The 16,767-nt window shown below is 43.4% G+C and overlaps 1 protein-coding gene across 1 annotated transcript in view; it reads left to right on the forward strand.

The window, feature by feature from the left end:
• The window catches only part of gdap1l1 (ganglioside induced differentiation associated protein 1-like 1), a gene marked incomplete at both ends in the record, with an annotated part of 47,573 nt that extends 32,862 nt beyond the window's left edge, over positions 1-14,711 (forward strand). Inside the window, 2 exons of the mRNA XM_084332932.1 lie at positions 12,109-12,223; positions 14,368-14,711. Coding sequence (XP_084189058.1) covers positions 12,109-12,223; positions 14,368-14,711 — 459 coding nt within the window. The remainder of the gene's footprint in view (positions 1-12,108; positions 12,224-14,367) is intronic.
• Positions 14,712-16,767: the final 2,056 nt, after the last annotated feature.

Raw genomic sequence — 16,767 nt, forward strand, 5'->3', positions numbered from 1 at the left:
CATGAAATTCAAACAGCTCAGCTCAGCTCAAAAGAGCTTCTCAAAAACAAAGTGGCCGGTAGCCTCGAACAACAACGACAGCTACGGAGAACGGCTGAATGCTCCACAGGGCAGAGAACAGCACTACGTCGAGTACTAGAAAGCCTGGCCGTAAGGAGAGCCTACCCAAAAGAGAATAATCACAGCAACCCTGTGACATTCAAACTTAAATAGGCCCAGCTACAACTATAGGCACTGCACAGAATCAGGTGCAATCAGGCTCACACACCTGCCCCTCTGCTGTCCATCACAGAACGCAATCCACAGAACCCAGTAGGGCTGTCCCTGACTAAGGATTTGGATGGTCGACTATGATTGGCCAAAATTTCCCGTTAGTCGACTATTGGTCGACTTAAAAAAAAGAAAAAAAAGTATAATATTTTTTAAAAAAAAAATTTACATTTTTTTATTTTTTTTTTATCATTCCATTTGGGCTGTGGGGGTGCTTAATGTCTGAAGGAGTCGACTGAAGGCTTCTTGTCCTCTGCAAAAGCATGCAATTGGTCCACTGATGGATACATCTTGATATTTGTCTAGTATAGTGTGTTCATTAGACGGGTGAAATCCTCTTTCAGTGCCTCTGTGCCTGTTTTCGTAGGCAGTTCAAGTTTCAAGTTCAAGTTTCTTTAATAGTTGTCATACAGAAGTACAGAATACTTTTATACAAAAGTTAGCCTCTGGTATGCGTGCCATTAGCGTTAGCCACGCTTCTAGGACTATTTTCTTTTGGAAAGAATGATAAAAAAATAAAGAAAAATTAAAAATTATATATATATATTTTTTTTCTCGACTAAGAGGTTGGCTAGTCGACTACGGCTCCTTTCGACCGATTAGTCGACTAATCGATTAATAGGGGTCAGCCCTAGAACCCAGTGATTGAAAGCCACAGCTCCAGATCCCTCAGATCAATCAACCAAATCTGCCTTAAAATCCCCCCCGACACAAGACTGGTGACGAAGGGAAACCGGGCTTTGTCAGTCGCAGCACCGACCCTCTGGAACAAGCTCCCACTCAACTTGAAATCTGCAGGCACTCTACGGACCTTTAAGGCCACGCTCAAAACCCACCTTTTTGCCATAAACAATCCATGAGCTAGTTTTGTATTGTAGTATGACTGGTGTATTATGTCTGTCCGTTCTCTATCTGCTTGGTTGGCCTACATGTACAGTACACATCAGTGGAGGCTGCTGACCAAATTTTTAGGTGAAGCACAAATTATTATATTATATTATATATTAAATAATATTTTTAAAACATCCCCCACTGTGTGTCAGTGGTCAGTGGACACAGATGAAAACATATTAACATTAGGTGACAGCGGACCTGACCAGATGAAAACATATTAGGTGACAGCGCACCTGACCAGATCAAAACATATTAGTTGACAGCGCACCTGATCAGATCAAAACATTTTAGGTGACAGCGCACCTGACCAGATCAAAACATATTAGGTGAAGGTGACAAGGAAGCCACAGACTCATACCCCCCCGACACTCAACTAACCGCCTCGGACAGTCCTTCATACCAGTGGCCATCAGGCTCCACAACAGTGGGCAGCGACTGCTGCCAGACATCGACCTAGAACTAATAGGAACCCAAGGTGGACAATAACACTACCTTATGCATACTGCACCTTATGTGGATACTGTGATACTGTGAATAATGAATAATGTATATTTCAGTTAGTTAGATAGTAAATTATATTGACCTATACACTGCTTGTGTTGTTTTCACTACCTGTACCCCCCCCCCCTTCCCCCATGCTGCTATGATGCCTGAATTTCCCCAAGGGGATCAATAAAGGAATATCTTATCTTATCTTAAAAGGAAAGATGAAATTACCTACCTGGGTTCCATCCTATAGAGGCAAATCTTTCCTGTGACAAAATGGGATCCAATGTAATAAAACTAAGTCAACCAACAAACTAGATTCCTGTACCGGATCTCCTCTCTGGTAAACAAGAATACCTTGAAGACTCTAACAGGAGCACTCATTCAAGGGTACTACGACTATGCTTGCACCTCATGGTACCAAAGCACCTCAAAGGCACTAAAAACAAGATTACAAACATCACAAAACAAACTGGTCAGACTACTGCTTGACCTTACTCCTAAAACCCACCTCACCCCTGTCCACTTTGACAACCTAGGATGGCTTAGAGTAGACAACAGAGTACAGCAACTTGCAATGGGCCTGGTCTACAAGATACACTACACCACTAAGATACCCATGTGCATGTCGAAATACTTCCCAAAGGTCAGTGAATACCACGACACAACACCAGAGGGAGTTCCACAAATCATGTTCAACCCAGATAAAATAATAAAAAAAAAAAAAAAAAAAAAACGTTTTTTTTAATAAAAGAAAATAGTCATAACTTAGAAATGAGATTGCATAGGTCTATGAATCGATATCGCGATTCTGTTTCGATTAATTGCCCAGCCCTACAGAGTGTACAGTAAGTTAGCTTGGTGATTATCATTGTGATGTAGGCTAAGCTGGCTAGCTACTGTTAGCATACAAGCACTGTAGCCTACTTACTTTTTCATCCACAACGTTTTTTCTGATCCAGATGCATAAGTCCACTTCTTCATGTTGCTCAGTTGCTGGTTTATACTTCGGTCCTAATGTTGGCGCAAAGTTTAATTTAGCCTGACTTGACTTGTTACTAACTACTAAACACAACTTTCTCATAGTCTCAACTTTCACATAGTCAAAACGGGTCCAGCTGCATGTCTGGAGGATAGGTTTAGCTCGGGCCAATCTCAAGTTTCTCAAGTTTCTTTATAGTTGTCATACAGAAGTACAGAATACTTTTATACAAAATGCTTCTTTATGTTACATTTTATATAAAAGTATTCTGTACTTCTGTATGACAACTAATAAAGAAACTTGAGAAACTTGAGATTGGCCCGAGCTAAACCTATCCTCCAGACATGCAGCTGGACCCGTTTTGACTTTGCAATGCAGCAATCTCTGATTGGATTTGCAAGGCTGCCAATCATATTCAACCTCCGTGTATTGGATGTCAAGGGCTGTCAATCAATCAACCCTCCATTCAATGGCAAGAGTTTAACTGCACAGACCGTGCTTAGATGAAGTTAATAGCCTATTTTGATTCGCTGTTATTTATTATTTATTTAACAATGGGTCACACCTGTGCGAATAATTACTGCAGGCAATACTGCAGTGCAGGCCTGCTCAGAGCTGTCAATTTTGGCCATTTTTGAAAAAAAAAAAAAATTCACTGGCATTTTTTTTACAGAGGAAAACATTTATAATAAAAAAATAATAATAATAATAATTTTTTTTTAAATATATATATATAGTTTTTTTTCTTTTTATATATATATATATATATATATATATATATATATATATATATATATATATATATATATATATATATATATATATATATATATAGGTATATGTAAATTAATAATAATTATGAATTATGAGTGAATTTGTGTTTCACGTGTTGTCATAGAGAAACCTCCACTGGTACACATTGTTCCTGTCTTTTTTGTTTCTCTTTCTTTCCCAGGATGCGCCCCGGGCCGATGTAACTATTGGTTGAGGGGCGCAATATAAATAAATTTATCATATCATATCATATCATATCAAAGCTGTCCATCACAGGATTACCAAACCAAGTAAAAACCATGACCAAGAGTAGCGGTTGGGTAGCGCAGTGGACTAAGCACTCGCCTACAGGCGCGGAACTTTGTTCCTAGCGGTGGGGGGGACATATTAGGGGGCGTGGTCAGTGACGTCTAATACCAGGTGTGCAATACGCATTTTCCCAGGCGGTGGCGCCTCTTGTAAGAAGTGGTCATCGTGGAGCCAGGGCTTGTCCAGCTGCACGTCCGCTAATTTAATATAATGATACTAGTGAATTTTTTTTAACTCTGTCAAAATAAACGAGCTGCATAGGCATAATAAACTGTAAGCGACATATACATGTTTGCACTGTCTTTTTTCTATTATAAAGTGCCTCTCGAGACTCGGGTCCATAACACATAACAGATCAGTCATTTGATTGTAATGCAGGTGCTCGCATTATAAATCGAATGTATGCGAGACAAACAATGTAATCGTTTTGATGCATACATCTCTGCCCAGCCTACCCCACCTGTTGCTGTTGCGCCCCCGCACAGAGAGACCCATATCCCCGCACCAGAACGCTACGACGGGGACGTCTCTAAATGTCATGCCTTTATTTTTCAATATTCACTAGTATTCGGACAACAGCCGCACACTTAAAGTGATACATCTAAAATCACTTACCTTACCTGTCGGGGGTCCAGGACTCCTGCGTTAGAATGGGCGACAGGCAGCTCTCCACTTCCCTCTGCAATTCGTTCCCTGCATACATCGCAAAAGGTATTCGACCACCCTCCCGGGGGCTCGGATAGTTCTTGTAACTGCCTCCGTGTTCAAGTTTAAGTTAAGTATGATGTCATAGACTATGTCAAATGTCATGACTCATAGTAGAATCGGCTGGCTTGTTCACCATCCGCCAGGGAAACCGCATACCGTAATTCCTCTAATAGTAACCGGTATTCAATTAAAAACCGGGTCTCTATTAATGACCGGGTGCGCTGTTGAGCTAAGCAATTATAAGCCGGCCTCCTAATACAAGCCGGGTTTCATGTATATTAGAGGAATTACGGTATTTCCCTCAACGGATTTACCATAGGCAATATATTTTGTTATTGTTGTTATATGCTGGCCTGGCTGTGCAGTAAATACCATATAATGGTATGGTGTTAATGTTTACCAAGAGAGTAAGCCTACCTCAGAATTGTATAAAACGAAGTTGTTGTTATTATTATTATTATTATTATTATTATTATTATTATTATTATTATTATTATTATTATTATTATTATTATTATTATTATTATTATTATTATTATTATTATTTAATTATGATCCGTTTGAAAATTAGAAATATAGGCCTCTCTCTTATACATGCCTTCTCCTAATACAAGCCTGGTATCCGCTACAGTTGAAACAAATACAAGCCGGGGTTACTATTAGAGGAATTACGGTATATATTCCTTACTGCGAATTGAGAGCGTCCCAAAAATGATTCCAGGCCGCTATTTCTTTACCAACGGATTTCCAGTTCCGCGTTGCCGCTTCCAACTGGTTCATGCGTCGGCTACACGCTGCTTTAATAACACTGCATTATCGAGACAGCGCCCCTATGTATGACTTTGAGGATCTGGCAATGAATTCCAAGAGTAGGGTAAATCTGCAGTGCCGGCACTGTGTAGTAGCGACTAGCGAGTCACAGTGCTGGCCGCAAGGCCGCGCAGTTGCAGCGGTTTGGGGGTAAAAACATGGGGGGGACAAATACTGCATTCTGAAATCATGCGGGGGACATTTTCCGGGGACCCCCCCCCGCAAGTTACGCCCCTGCTCGCCTACCACCGCAGAGACTCTGGGATCTAATCCAGCTGTCAGCGGTACCTCCGGCTTGGTCAGTCGTCCCTACGAACACAATTGGCAGTGTTAGCGGGTGGGAAGCCGGCGGGGTATGTGTCCCGGTCGTTGTAAACGGCGACTCCTACTGGTCGGTCGGGGCGCCTGTTCAGCAGGGAGGGGATCTGGGGGAAATAGCGGGAACCTCCACACACGTTATGTTTCCCCAGTGAAACTCCTCACTGTCAGGTGAAAAGAAGCGGCTGGTGACTCCACGTGTATCGGAGGAGGCATGTGATAGTCTACACACTCTCCCCAGGCCGACAGTGGGGCAATGCGTGCATAACGACTAAATAGAGTTGGGTGAGAAACACATTCTATGGTTTTTTCAGTGACAAGCTGGGTGTAGAATCCGTGGTTCTTGGAGAGAGAGGTCTATAGAGAGAAGTCTATAGAGAGGTATATAGTGACAGGTCTATAGAGAGAGGTCTTAATAGTGAGAGGTCTCTAGTTCTCGGAGGGACAACACTGAGACAGGACGCGTCTATTCTTTTACCAACGGATTTCCAGTTCCGCGTTCTGCGATCTGATTGGCCACTGACGTTTCTGGTCATCTGACATGTGCGCCCAATCGCGTGACGCGTCCATTTCCGCCTCGAACAGCAGAAAACTACCTAACGCCTAGTTTATCACTGGTTAAGCTTATGTAGAAGGGTGGATTATCCCTACTTTATGAGAGTAGATGTACACTGTCACCAGGTAGTGGGAACGCAGCAGATCTGAGTCCGGCTGAGTCCCCGACTGTAGTGCAGGAGTATTAGAGTGGAGCCTTGGCAGAGGGAGTGGATGGGGCCTAGGATTTACTAACCTAGGGGTGGTGCGCTGGTCCTTCTTGCCCTCCAGGGCGACTCGCAGTAATTCCCCACACACCCACACTTCTCCTAATACTTCCCGCACCCTCCCACACCCGGTGGCAATAGTGATAGATGATATACTTTCTCCCCAAAGCAGTACCTTTCCTTGCTGATGAGCAGAGACCTGTCCCAATGATGTATAGGCCGTGGGTAAGAAGGGGTTAAACAATGAGCATTACCCGGAAAGGAAGGGGTTAAACAGAATGCACATTAACACTTTCACTACCCAAGCTTAATTCCTTTTTACCTCCTTGAATGCCCAGCACCACTTCAATGTTAACGTTAATATCGCCTAATCTATGTTTTAAATTATGGCTATGTGTCTAATCTGCCCGTCGCTTATCAAAGACTCATTTTCCAGTCAACATTGTCGTAGCAGATTGTTTTTTTATCGCTTCATTTCCGTTTTCTAGCATTTTGAAAAGCACTCGTTTTCATGGAAAAATGAAGACGTTCCATGATAATCGCCCTTTACTGGAATATTCTAGAACGTTGTTATTTTTCGGCCTATTTATGAATCGTTTTCAAATAAACGCTAGATTATCGATAGTATATGTGTACGCATGCACGCTCTGGCCGCAAGCTGAAAATCGATTCTCCTATTTCCTGACCGCTCGCACAGTCAATCAGCCATATCACATAATCACATAAAAGCTTATATCTCCGTGAAAACGAGTCTGATTATCCTAAGACTGGTAACATAGATTCCTTACCTGAGATCAGATGGTATCCAAATGGATTATTCCAATTCCTGATCGCCATTCTAAAAAATCAATCCTTTTATTGATTCACCGTGTATACTGTAAAAACACATAATCTCTGCTGCTCTGAGGCTCACTAGTGGAGCTGATCGACCCCGGCTGCGTGAGTGAGAAGTAAAAAGTGGAGTCAGGGATTCTTTTTCTCATTCATTTTCATTGAGTTCAATCCAAAAGGGTGAAAGCATCTGGGAGACGATAGGGGGCGCTTTTTTCACATCTGAGCGCCTGGAGTGGAATTATTGTTAGACATATTCAGGTGTCTACACTTAGGGCGCGGATCCACCTGCCTCATATTTATGACCGCACGCGTCTTTTTTCAATGTATCCCAATGGGGAGAGAGCGTATGCGGCCGCATGCGCCGCCTATAGGAAATGCGCTGCAGTCAGCTTCTTTTTTCAGCTTTTTTGTGCGGCTGAAAGTTGAAACTTTCTGAACTTTCAGAGCGATGTGCTGAGCTCATTTTCAGACAACCAATCACAGCCATTCATATCTACCACTCTGTTTGTAACCTGACACCGGAGCTGCCTGCCTGTCTTGGCTGTCTCCCACAGTAGACGGGCCATTGAGATTCGCGACAAAACACAAATACACTAATAATAATAACTACACGAATACACTACTAAAAAGCTAATAAAAAGCAAAGGGCGAACTGTGGTGTCAGGCAATAACTATATAATTAATATACAATAAAGTTATTAAAATATGCTATAATATGTGCAAAACCGCGGCAGGGAAAAACGATAAAAGGATGGCTGTAGATTTCTTTCTGTCATCTACAAGATGCGCTTCATGCCAGCACTGCCGGCGCACTGCCAGTGTTTTTGTGAGATTGGTGGACGCGGGCCCTTAGGCGACTCTTTCGAAGTTGGTTAAGGTTAGAGTTTGGAATCAGGGCTGGTGTTCTATCGTCCGCTGCTCTAAGACAAACTCTAACCTTAACCAACTTCGAAAGAGTGCCTAAGCTTAACCGGCGAAAGAAAGAGGCGTCACACGATTGGCGCGACCAGAAACGTCAGTGGCCAATCAGAGCGCAGAACGCGAACGCGGAACTGGAAATCCGTTGGTAAAAGTATTCCGGCAGACAGGACAGGCAACGTCAGAACTCTCATGTCGAGGGGGCACTTGTTTGTATGACACTTGTTTGGTTTTCTAACGGACTACTACAAGTCAAAGCGTGTCCCCCGTCGACACATGTTCCATCAATCACGCTGCTTTGATGTCACGTTCCAAAATGTTACGGTATATTATGTCGGAGCAGGCGATCTGGTCTCAGGTGCATGTGTGGCTCAGGGGAATTTAAAACCTTGAAATGCTTGGGCATCACTCTCCCATAAAGGCTCAGAGGAACTGGAGACAGGAGGGGATATCTGTTACTCATACTCGTCAGGGTGGAAAAAGATCTGAGTGCACTGAGGCATGTGTTGTCGTTGCGTTGGATTCCTTTTTCTAGACGGGACACAACGAGATGATAAGTGAATAGAAATAAATGGTAAACAATGCGTTTATGTAACAGCTTTTCTCCAAAGCTCAAATTCACACACCGATGGTGGAGGCGACCATGCAAGGTGCCAACCTGCTCATCAGGAGCAATTAGGGGTTAAGTGTCTTGCTCAGGGACGCTTTGACACGCTGCCCGGGAGGAGCGGGAATCGAACTGGGAACCTTCCGACTACCAGACTCTACAGTCTACAGTACCTCCTGAGCCACTGTCGCCCCCCAGAACTTTTAATGAACGTGTAAGAATTACTACGGAACACATCGTAATTATGTAGCTACACAAAGAGGAATAAAAACAAACTTCATGATGAGAGGGTTCAAATGTGTGGTTTCAGACAAATAGCTGTGGCAAAACAGTTGGACTGAGATACCATTCTGCAACGCACTTATGTTCATAATTCTGACGAAGTCTGGAATGCAATTTCCTTGAAAACGGCTTTGCCCATTCAATTCACGCATTCAATTTGCAATTTGCCCCAGGACAGTTCAGTCAGTATGTTGTACCTGTGCCCCAGGACAGTTCAGTCAGTATGTTCTTCCTGTGCCCCAGGACAGTTCAGTCAGTATGTTCTTCCTGTGCCCCAGGACAGTTCAATCAGTATGTTCTTCCTGTGCCCCAGGACAGTTCAGTCAGTATGTTCTACCTGAGGACAGTTCAGTCAGTATGTTCTTCCTGAGGACAGTTCAGTCAGTATGTTCTTCCTGAGGACAGTTCAGTCAGTATGTTCTTCCTGAGGACAGTTCAGTCAGTATGTTCTTCCTGTGCCCCAGGACAGTTCAGTCAGTATGTTATTCCTGTGCCCCAGGACAGTTCAGATATATGTTCTTCCTGTGCCCCAGGACAGGTCAGTCAGTATGTTCTTCCTGTGCCCCAGGACAGTTCAGTCAGTATGTTCTTCCTGTGCCCCAGGACAGCTCAGTCAGTATGTTCTTCCTGTGCCCCATGACAGCTCAGTCAGTATGTTCTTCCTGTGCCCCAGGACAGTTCAGTCAGTATGTTCTTCCTGTGCCCCAGGACAGCTCAGTCAGTATGTTCTTCCTGTGCCCCAGGACAGTTCAGTCAGTATGTTCTACCTGAGGACAGTTCAGTCAGTATGTTCTTCCTGAGGACAGTTCAGTCAGTATGTTCTTCCTGTGCCCCAGGACAGTTCAGTCAGTATGTTATTCCTGTGCCCCAGGACAGTTCAGATATATGTTCTTCCTGTGCCCCAGGACAGTTCAGTCAGTATGTTCTTCCTGTGCCCCAGGACAGCTCAGTCAGTATGTTCTTCCTGTGCCCCAGGACAGTTCAGGCAGTATGTTCTTCCTGTGCCCCAGGACAGTTCAGGCAGTATGTTCTTCCTGTGCCCCAGGACAGTTCAGTCAGTATGTTCTTCCTGTGCCCCAGGACAGCTCAGTCAGTATGTTCTTCCTGTGCCCCAGGACAGTTCAGGCAGTATGTTCTTCCTGTGCCCCAGGACAGTTCAGTCAGTATGTTCTTCCTGTGCCCCAGGACAGCTCAGTCAGTATAGGCTTGGGCGGTATGACGGTATTACGGTATACCGGGGTATTTCGAAATACCGACGGTATTGAAAATCAATACCGTCTAAACAGAGTTTTGTTGTAGTGCACACACGCGCCAGCAGAGGGCGAGACTAGTCCTCACTAGTGGGGCGAGCCATGCAGAGCTGGTTGTCTCTACACACAGGAGGAGGAGGAGGAGGAGGGGAACCCCGCTTCAGTGAGTGAAATTAAATGAGACACGCTTACCGTTGCTGGTGCTGCGGGCTAACTGGCTATTCTGAGAGCTAACTGTAGTGTTGTGTATGATCACAACGGTGTTCACGCTTTATGGTAATGTTGCGACAGTGCTGTGAAAATACCGTAAAGCGTTGTGACGATAGTGTGTGTTGTTGTTGTGTGTAGGATGCTGCGGGCTAACTGCTACCATTCTGAGAGCTTAACGTTAGCACTAGATGCTGCGGGCTAACTGCTACCATTCTGAGAGCTTAACGTTAGCACTAGATGCTGCGGGCTAACTGCTACCATTCTGAGAGCTTAACGTTAGCACTAGATGCTGCAGGCTAACTGCTACCATTCTGAGAGCTTAACGTTAGCACTAGATGCTGCAGGCTAACTGCTACCATTCTGAGAGCTTAACGTTAGCACTAGATGCTGCGGGCTAACTGCTACCATTCTGAGAGCCTAACGTTAGCACTAGATGCTGCGGGCTAACTGCTACCATTCTGAGAGCTTAACGTTAGCACTAGATGCTGCGGGCTAACTGCTACCATTCTGAGAGTTTAACGTTAGCACTAGATGCTGAGGGCAAACTGCTACCATTCTGAGAGCTCAACGTTAGCACTAGATGCTGCGGGCGAGCTGCTACCATTCTGAGAGCTTAACGTTAGCACTAGATGCTGCGGGCTAACTGCTACATTCCGAGAGCTTAACGTTAGCACTAGATGCTGCGGGAGGACTGCTACCATTCTGAGAGCTTAACATTAGCACTAGATGCTGCGGGCGAACTGGCCATCTCCGTGATTTGTTTACTTGGTAACACGGGTTGCCACCCCCCCCCCCCCCCCCCGCTGATGATAATGAAAGTCATACCGTCATATACCGTATTTACATTTAGTCATTTAGCTGATATATACCGTATACCGGGGTATTAGGTAATCAAGGTATAACGGTATGAAAAAAGTCATACCGCCCAAGCTTAAGTCAGTATGTTCTTCCTGTGCCCCAGGACAGCTCAGTCAGTATTTGTGAACACGCACTGCTCTCTCCCGAAGCAACCCTCTTTGTACCCTCCAATCCGTGATGTCACTGGGAGGGGGGGGGGGGGGGGTGGGTCAGTGGGCCTCTGGCTTCATGAGGCTGTAAAGTGTTTGTGTTAGTTAGCTAAGTGTTAGTTAAAGTGTGTGAGCTCTTACCCTAAATGACGTTGTATTTGTGGTTTCCGACCCTCTAGCAATGCCAAAATAGAAACCTTGTTTAGGGGGTATGTTACGCAAACATTCCATGACCTTGTGAAATCAGAGCCACATTCATTGTCTGTGGTGCACTGGTGCAGCCTCAGACGAACAATGTGGAAATCTTATAATGGGTCGCATTCCCCCTTTAATCTCCGGTTTGATTTTCAACACTGTTACTTTGCTTGAGCAGAACACAATAATAATGCATTGAACCTTACCGGGAGGTTTGTGCTTTGTGCTCGGGACAGTGGCTCCGGAGGTAGAGCAGTCGTCTGGTAATCCGGAGGTTCCTGGTTCGATTCCTGCTCCTCCCGGGCAGTGTGTCCAAATGTCCTTGAGCAAGACACACTTAACCCCGATGTGCAGATTGGCACCTTGCATGGTTGCCTCTGCCGTCGGTGTGTGAATGTGTGAGTGAATGGGTCAAATGTGAGGAACAAATTGTAAAGCGCTTTGGATAAAAGAGATATATAAATGCACCATTTTTTTTATTTGTGTTTTGTAGGCAAAGATCTTGGACCATGACAACGTGAACTTCTTGAAGAAGATCCTTGGGGAGTTAGAAATGGTTCTAGATCAGGTGGAAGCAGAGCTGGAGAAGAGGAAACTGGAGTATCAAGGTATCGATGACCTTTTCTATTTACGATCATGTTGAACTGTTGAGACACATCTACTGAAGCAGTATATTTTTTCGGACTGTGACATAATATACAGTGTGGTATTATGTTGCAGGTATACGTGGTATAACCACAATTTGCACTCTGGTTGGATGCCAAACCTCTTTTCATTGCACTGTACTTGTGCTGTATAATGACAATACATTTTAATTAGGGATGCTCGATATTGGCATTTTTACCGATACCGATATACCGATATTGTCCAACTCTTAATTTCCGATACCGATATCAACCGATATCAACCGATATATGCAGGGTCCCCCCCCCCCCCCCCCCTAATTTTTCAGGTAATTAACATTACATATCTCTTGTCATGTAATTAACACAACATTATGCATACTTTGACAATAAATAAAATAATAATTTGTTCTTACTTGCTTGCCTGGATAAACAAAGGTTAAATAAATGTAAAAAAAAATTATAATAATAATAATAATAATAATAATAATAATACTTTTTTTGAAAACCAATACCGATATTTCCCGATATCACATTTTTATGCCAATATCGGCCGATAATATCGGTAGGGTGCATCTATGAGTGAATCTATGCCACGCCCCCACAGTCATCAACAGATAAGTGTCCAGGTAATATCTACTGTATTTCAAGATTAATTTAAATCATACAGGTAAGTACAATTTCATATCAATTATTAATATAATCCATAAATCAAAATATATACATTATTTTGTTACATGTTTCCCATCAAACTCAAATTGGGTCAATATGGCTCCAACAATCGGACATCCCTAATTTTAATCGAATCTAATCTAATCTAGTCTAATATAGTCTAGTCTTGTCTAGTCTAGTCTAATCTAATCTAATAAAGGCTAAAAGTACGTAGTAGTAGTAGTACCTTATAACTTATATATGATGCCAGCTATAAGTGTGTATCTGCTCATGGTAGAGTTCTGGTCGAGGTAACAGGAGCCCTGCTCTCCACACTGCATGGTCCTGCCACAGTAAGCAGGAGATGTCAATCACTGAGCCGAACGCTATCGGCCCGAACGCTATCCTTCAGAGGAACCACAACACGGATCAGACAGGTTGATGTGACCTGAAATTACCCCTGATTCTGAGACAAATGAACTGATTCATGTACTAAAAAGGATTATTACTGATAAATTGTTATTTGTTAGGTTGAAATATTCCGAAGTTCAAAGCAATTGGGGCGGTTAGGCCTATTGTACAGAGGGTGTGAATCTAATCTAATCTAATCTACTCTGATCTAATCTAATCTAATCTACTCTACTCTACTCTACTATTTCTTTTTATGTTTTTGGTCGATTTTTATTGTTTATTTTTTTTACTACCGGGCAGTCCGGTAGAGAGAGAGAGAGAGAGAGAGAGAGGAGGAATGGGAGACAGAGTGGGGGGAAGACATTCGGCAAAGAACGCCGGGTCCGGGAATCTGACCCGGGTCGGCCGTGCCGTGACGCAGCGTGTTACGTGGTTCGCCACTTGGGCGCCATACTCTAATCTAATCTAATCTAATCTAATCTAATCTAATCTAATCTAATCTATCTAATCTAATCTACTCTACTCTACTCTACTCTAATCTAATCTAATCTAATCTAATCTATCTAATCTAATCTAATCTAGACTAATCTAATCGACTCTACTCTACTCTACTCTACTCTACTCTACTCTACTCCAATCTAATCTAATCTACACTAATCTACACTAATCTAATCTAATCTAATCTAATCTACTCTAATCTAATCTAATCTAATCTAATCGAATCTACACTAATCTAATCTACACTAATCTAATCGACTCTACTCTACTCTAATACTCTACTCTACTCTACTCTAATACTCTACTCTACTCTACTCTACTCTAATACTCTACTCTACTCTACTCTACTCTACTCTAATACTCTACTCTACTCTACTCTACTCTACTCTAATCGACTCTACTCTACTCTACTCTACTCTACTCTACTCTACTCTACTCTACTCGACTCTACTCTACTCTACTCTACTCGACTCGACTCTACTCTACTCTACTCTACTCTACTCTACTCTACTCTAATCTACTCTAATCTAATCTACTCTACTCTAATCTAATCCTCTTCCTCTCCCCAGGTCTGAAGTGTGAGCTGTGGCTATGTGGACCTGAGTTTACGCTAGCTGACATCTGCCTCGGAGCCTTGTTGCACAGGCTCAAGTTTTTGGGACTTTCTAAGAAATACTGGGAGGACGGCAGTCGGCCCAACCTGCAGTCCTTCTTTGTGCGCGTGCAAAAACGCTACGCCTTCCGCAAGGTCTTGGGCGACATCCACACCACCCTGCTGTCGGCGGTGCTGCCCAACGCGTTCCGGATGGTCAAAAAAAAGCCGCCATCCTTCTTCGGCGCCTCTTTTCTCATGGGCTCCTTAGGGGGGATGGGGTACTTTGCCTACTGGTTTTTAAAAAAGAAATACATGTAGTGAATGCCTTTCTCGTTGTGTAAAAAAATGTCTGTGTATTTGTGTGATGTTTCAGCTTTTTTCTGTCACGTTTTACGACGGCAGAGAGAACTATGAATCTATATATAGGGATCACTATATTACTTATCCGGGTGAACAAAGAATATTAAGAACATTCCATGACAAGGAATTTCCTCGACAGCACATTTTTCTGGTAATCAATGCCTTCGTCTGTTTTTCGTTTTTTTTCTGGCACATGTCGGGTCTCCTGTCTGAGCCCCGTGGCGTTACATTCTCATTTTGCTTTTGTTGGAGGCATGCATTAGGTCCGTTTATATAAAAAAAAACTCAACGTAGTGGTCTCTACACATACTGTAAGAGAACCAGACGACATGTTGTCATCAGCATACACTCAAACACTAATGTGGGGGGGGGGGGTAAACAACCCCAGGCCAGCATGTCACTATACAGTTGAATTATACTCCTCATTCATAGGTTTTGGCGTTCACCTATTGCCCTTCACCCCTTTATCGCCCCCCCCCCCCATGCAAAACCCTGATTTAATTTACATAACAACTACTTGATGATAATCGCTGTGCTGCCAGAAACTGCCAAATGACATGAAGGGAGGAGGAAAACATTCACCTACTGTGCACATCCCACACACACACACACACACTAGTTCACCCACAGTCACAGTGTCGGTTCATTAGAGCACGGTATGATATGGCACACACACGCACGCACACACACACACACACACAGCTCTCAATGGATTCATCGTAATTCACATCTCGAGCTGACAAGAGATGGACGGCACTCAGGTGGAGCACGGTTCGGGTGTTCGAAAGGTTGCACTTGACAAGCAACGGTAGTAATATTTTAAAGTTCTGTGTCCATACAGTGGTGGCGTAATAGCATAACTGCTTGGCACGGGGGGCATATTTCAGGCTGAACTTTGTCAGTCCAGTGGCTCAATCTTCTTCTTCTTTTGTACTTTTCTTGCCTCACAAATCTTATTTGTCCTTTTATGGAAGTCATTCTGCCCATTCCGAGTTATGGGTTTAACACTGACGTCGTGTGCTTTACCTACAGGGGCCTCATGATTCACAAGGCTTTAGTTCATACTGAGGCATTAGTGTGGAGTTGTAAGCGTTGGTCTCTGGTTCCGTGACAGCTCGTACTGGCGCATTCGGACTACGCTGCTGTACGCCACCTTAACTAACCCTCTTACGGGAACTCTGAGCCAGGCCACGCAGCTTGACGGACCTGCAGTATAACGTCACCTTTAGTCACCACTACTAGACCACGTACACAATCCAAACATACAATTTCTGTAGCTAGAATCCGTTAATATGGAATGTGAAAAGGGTTTACATCGTGCAATTAAAGGCGCGTTTTATTGTCCCTGAAATTACATCTCGGATGATGAACCAGACGCAGCTGGCACGGAGCCTCTCTATAGGCCACTTCTTGAAGACTGAAACCCACAAAGGAAAACGTTGGAGCACACGATTCGCTTAAAGTGAAGTGGTATTATTTTTTAAGTGTTAAAATTAAGTTAGAATTAAGTGTTAAATAGCTCTACATTCCAACAGCCATCGCTGATAGAGTGTCTGGTCAGTAACATGGGTCTCCCAGTCCCTCCTGCTCTGCAGTAAACAGGAAATACATTTCCTGGTATCCAGTTCCCCCTTTATCCAATGAGGAGAGAGAACCCTATATATATATATATTTTTTTTTTAACTTATTTCAAGAAATCTTACCACGCCAAATTTGCTTACTGCACTGTACTTTTTACTTGTTTCAAGGACACATTTGCTTAAAACTAGTTTGTATTTCTTAAATTTGCAGTGTGGAGTTCTCTCTCCTGATAAAGTGGGAATGGGATAATACCAGAACATTTTATTTTCTGTTTACTGCAGAGTGGAGGGACTGGGAGACCTACGGTATGTTACTGACCAGACACTCTATATCAGTGATGTTCTGTCTGAATGTAGAGCTATTATTTTAACACGTAGACCACTTATTTTAACAAACAAAAAAAAACACCACTTACAGCACCTTTAAAATACTT

The sequence above is a fragment of the Notolepis coatsorum genome (genome assembly GCF_963971535.1).
Source record: "Notolepis coatsorum genome assembly, chromosome: 17".
In the NCBI taxonomy this organism is placed as follows: Eukaryota; Metazoa; Chordata; class Actinopteri; order Aulopiformes; family Paralepididae; genus Notolepis; species Notolepis coatsorum.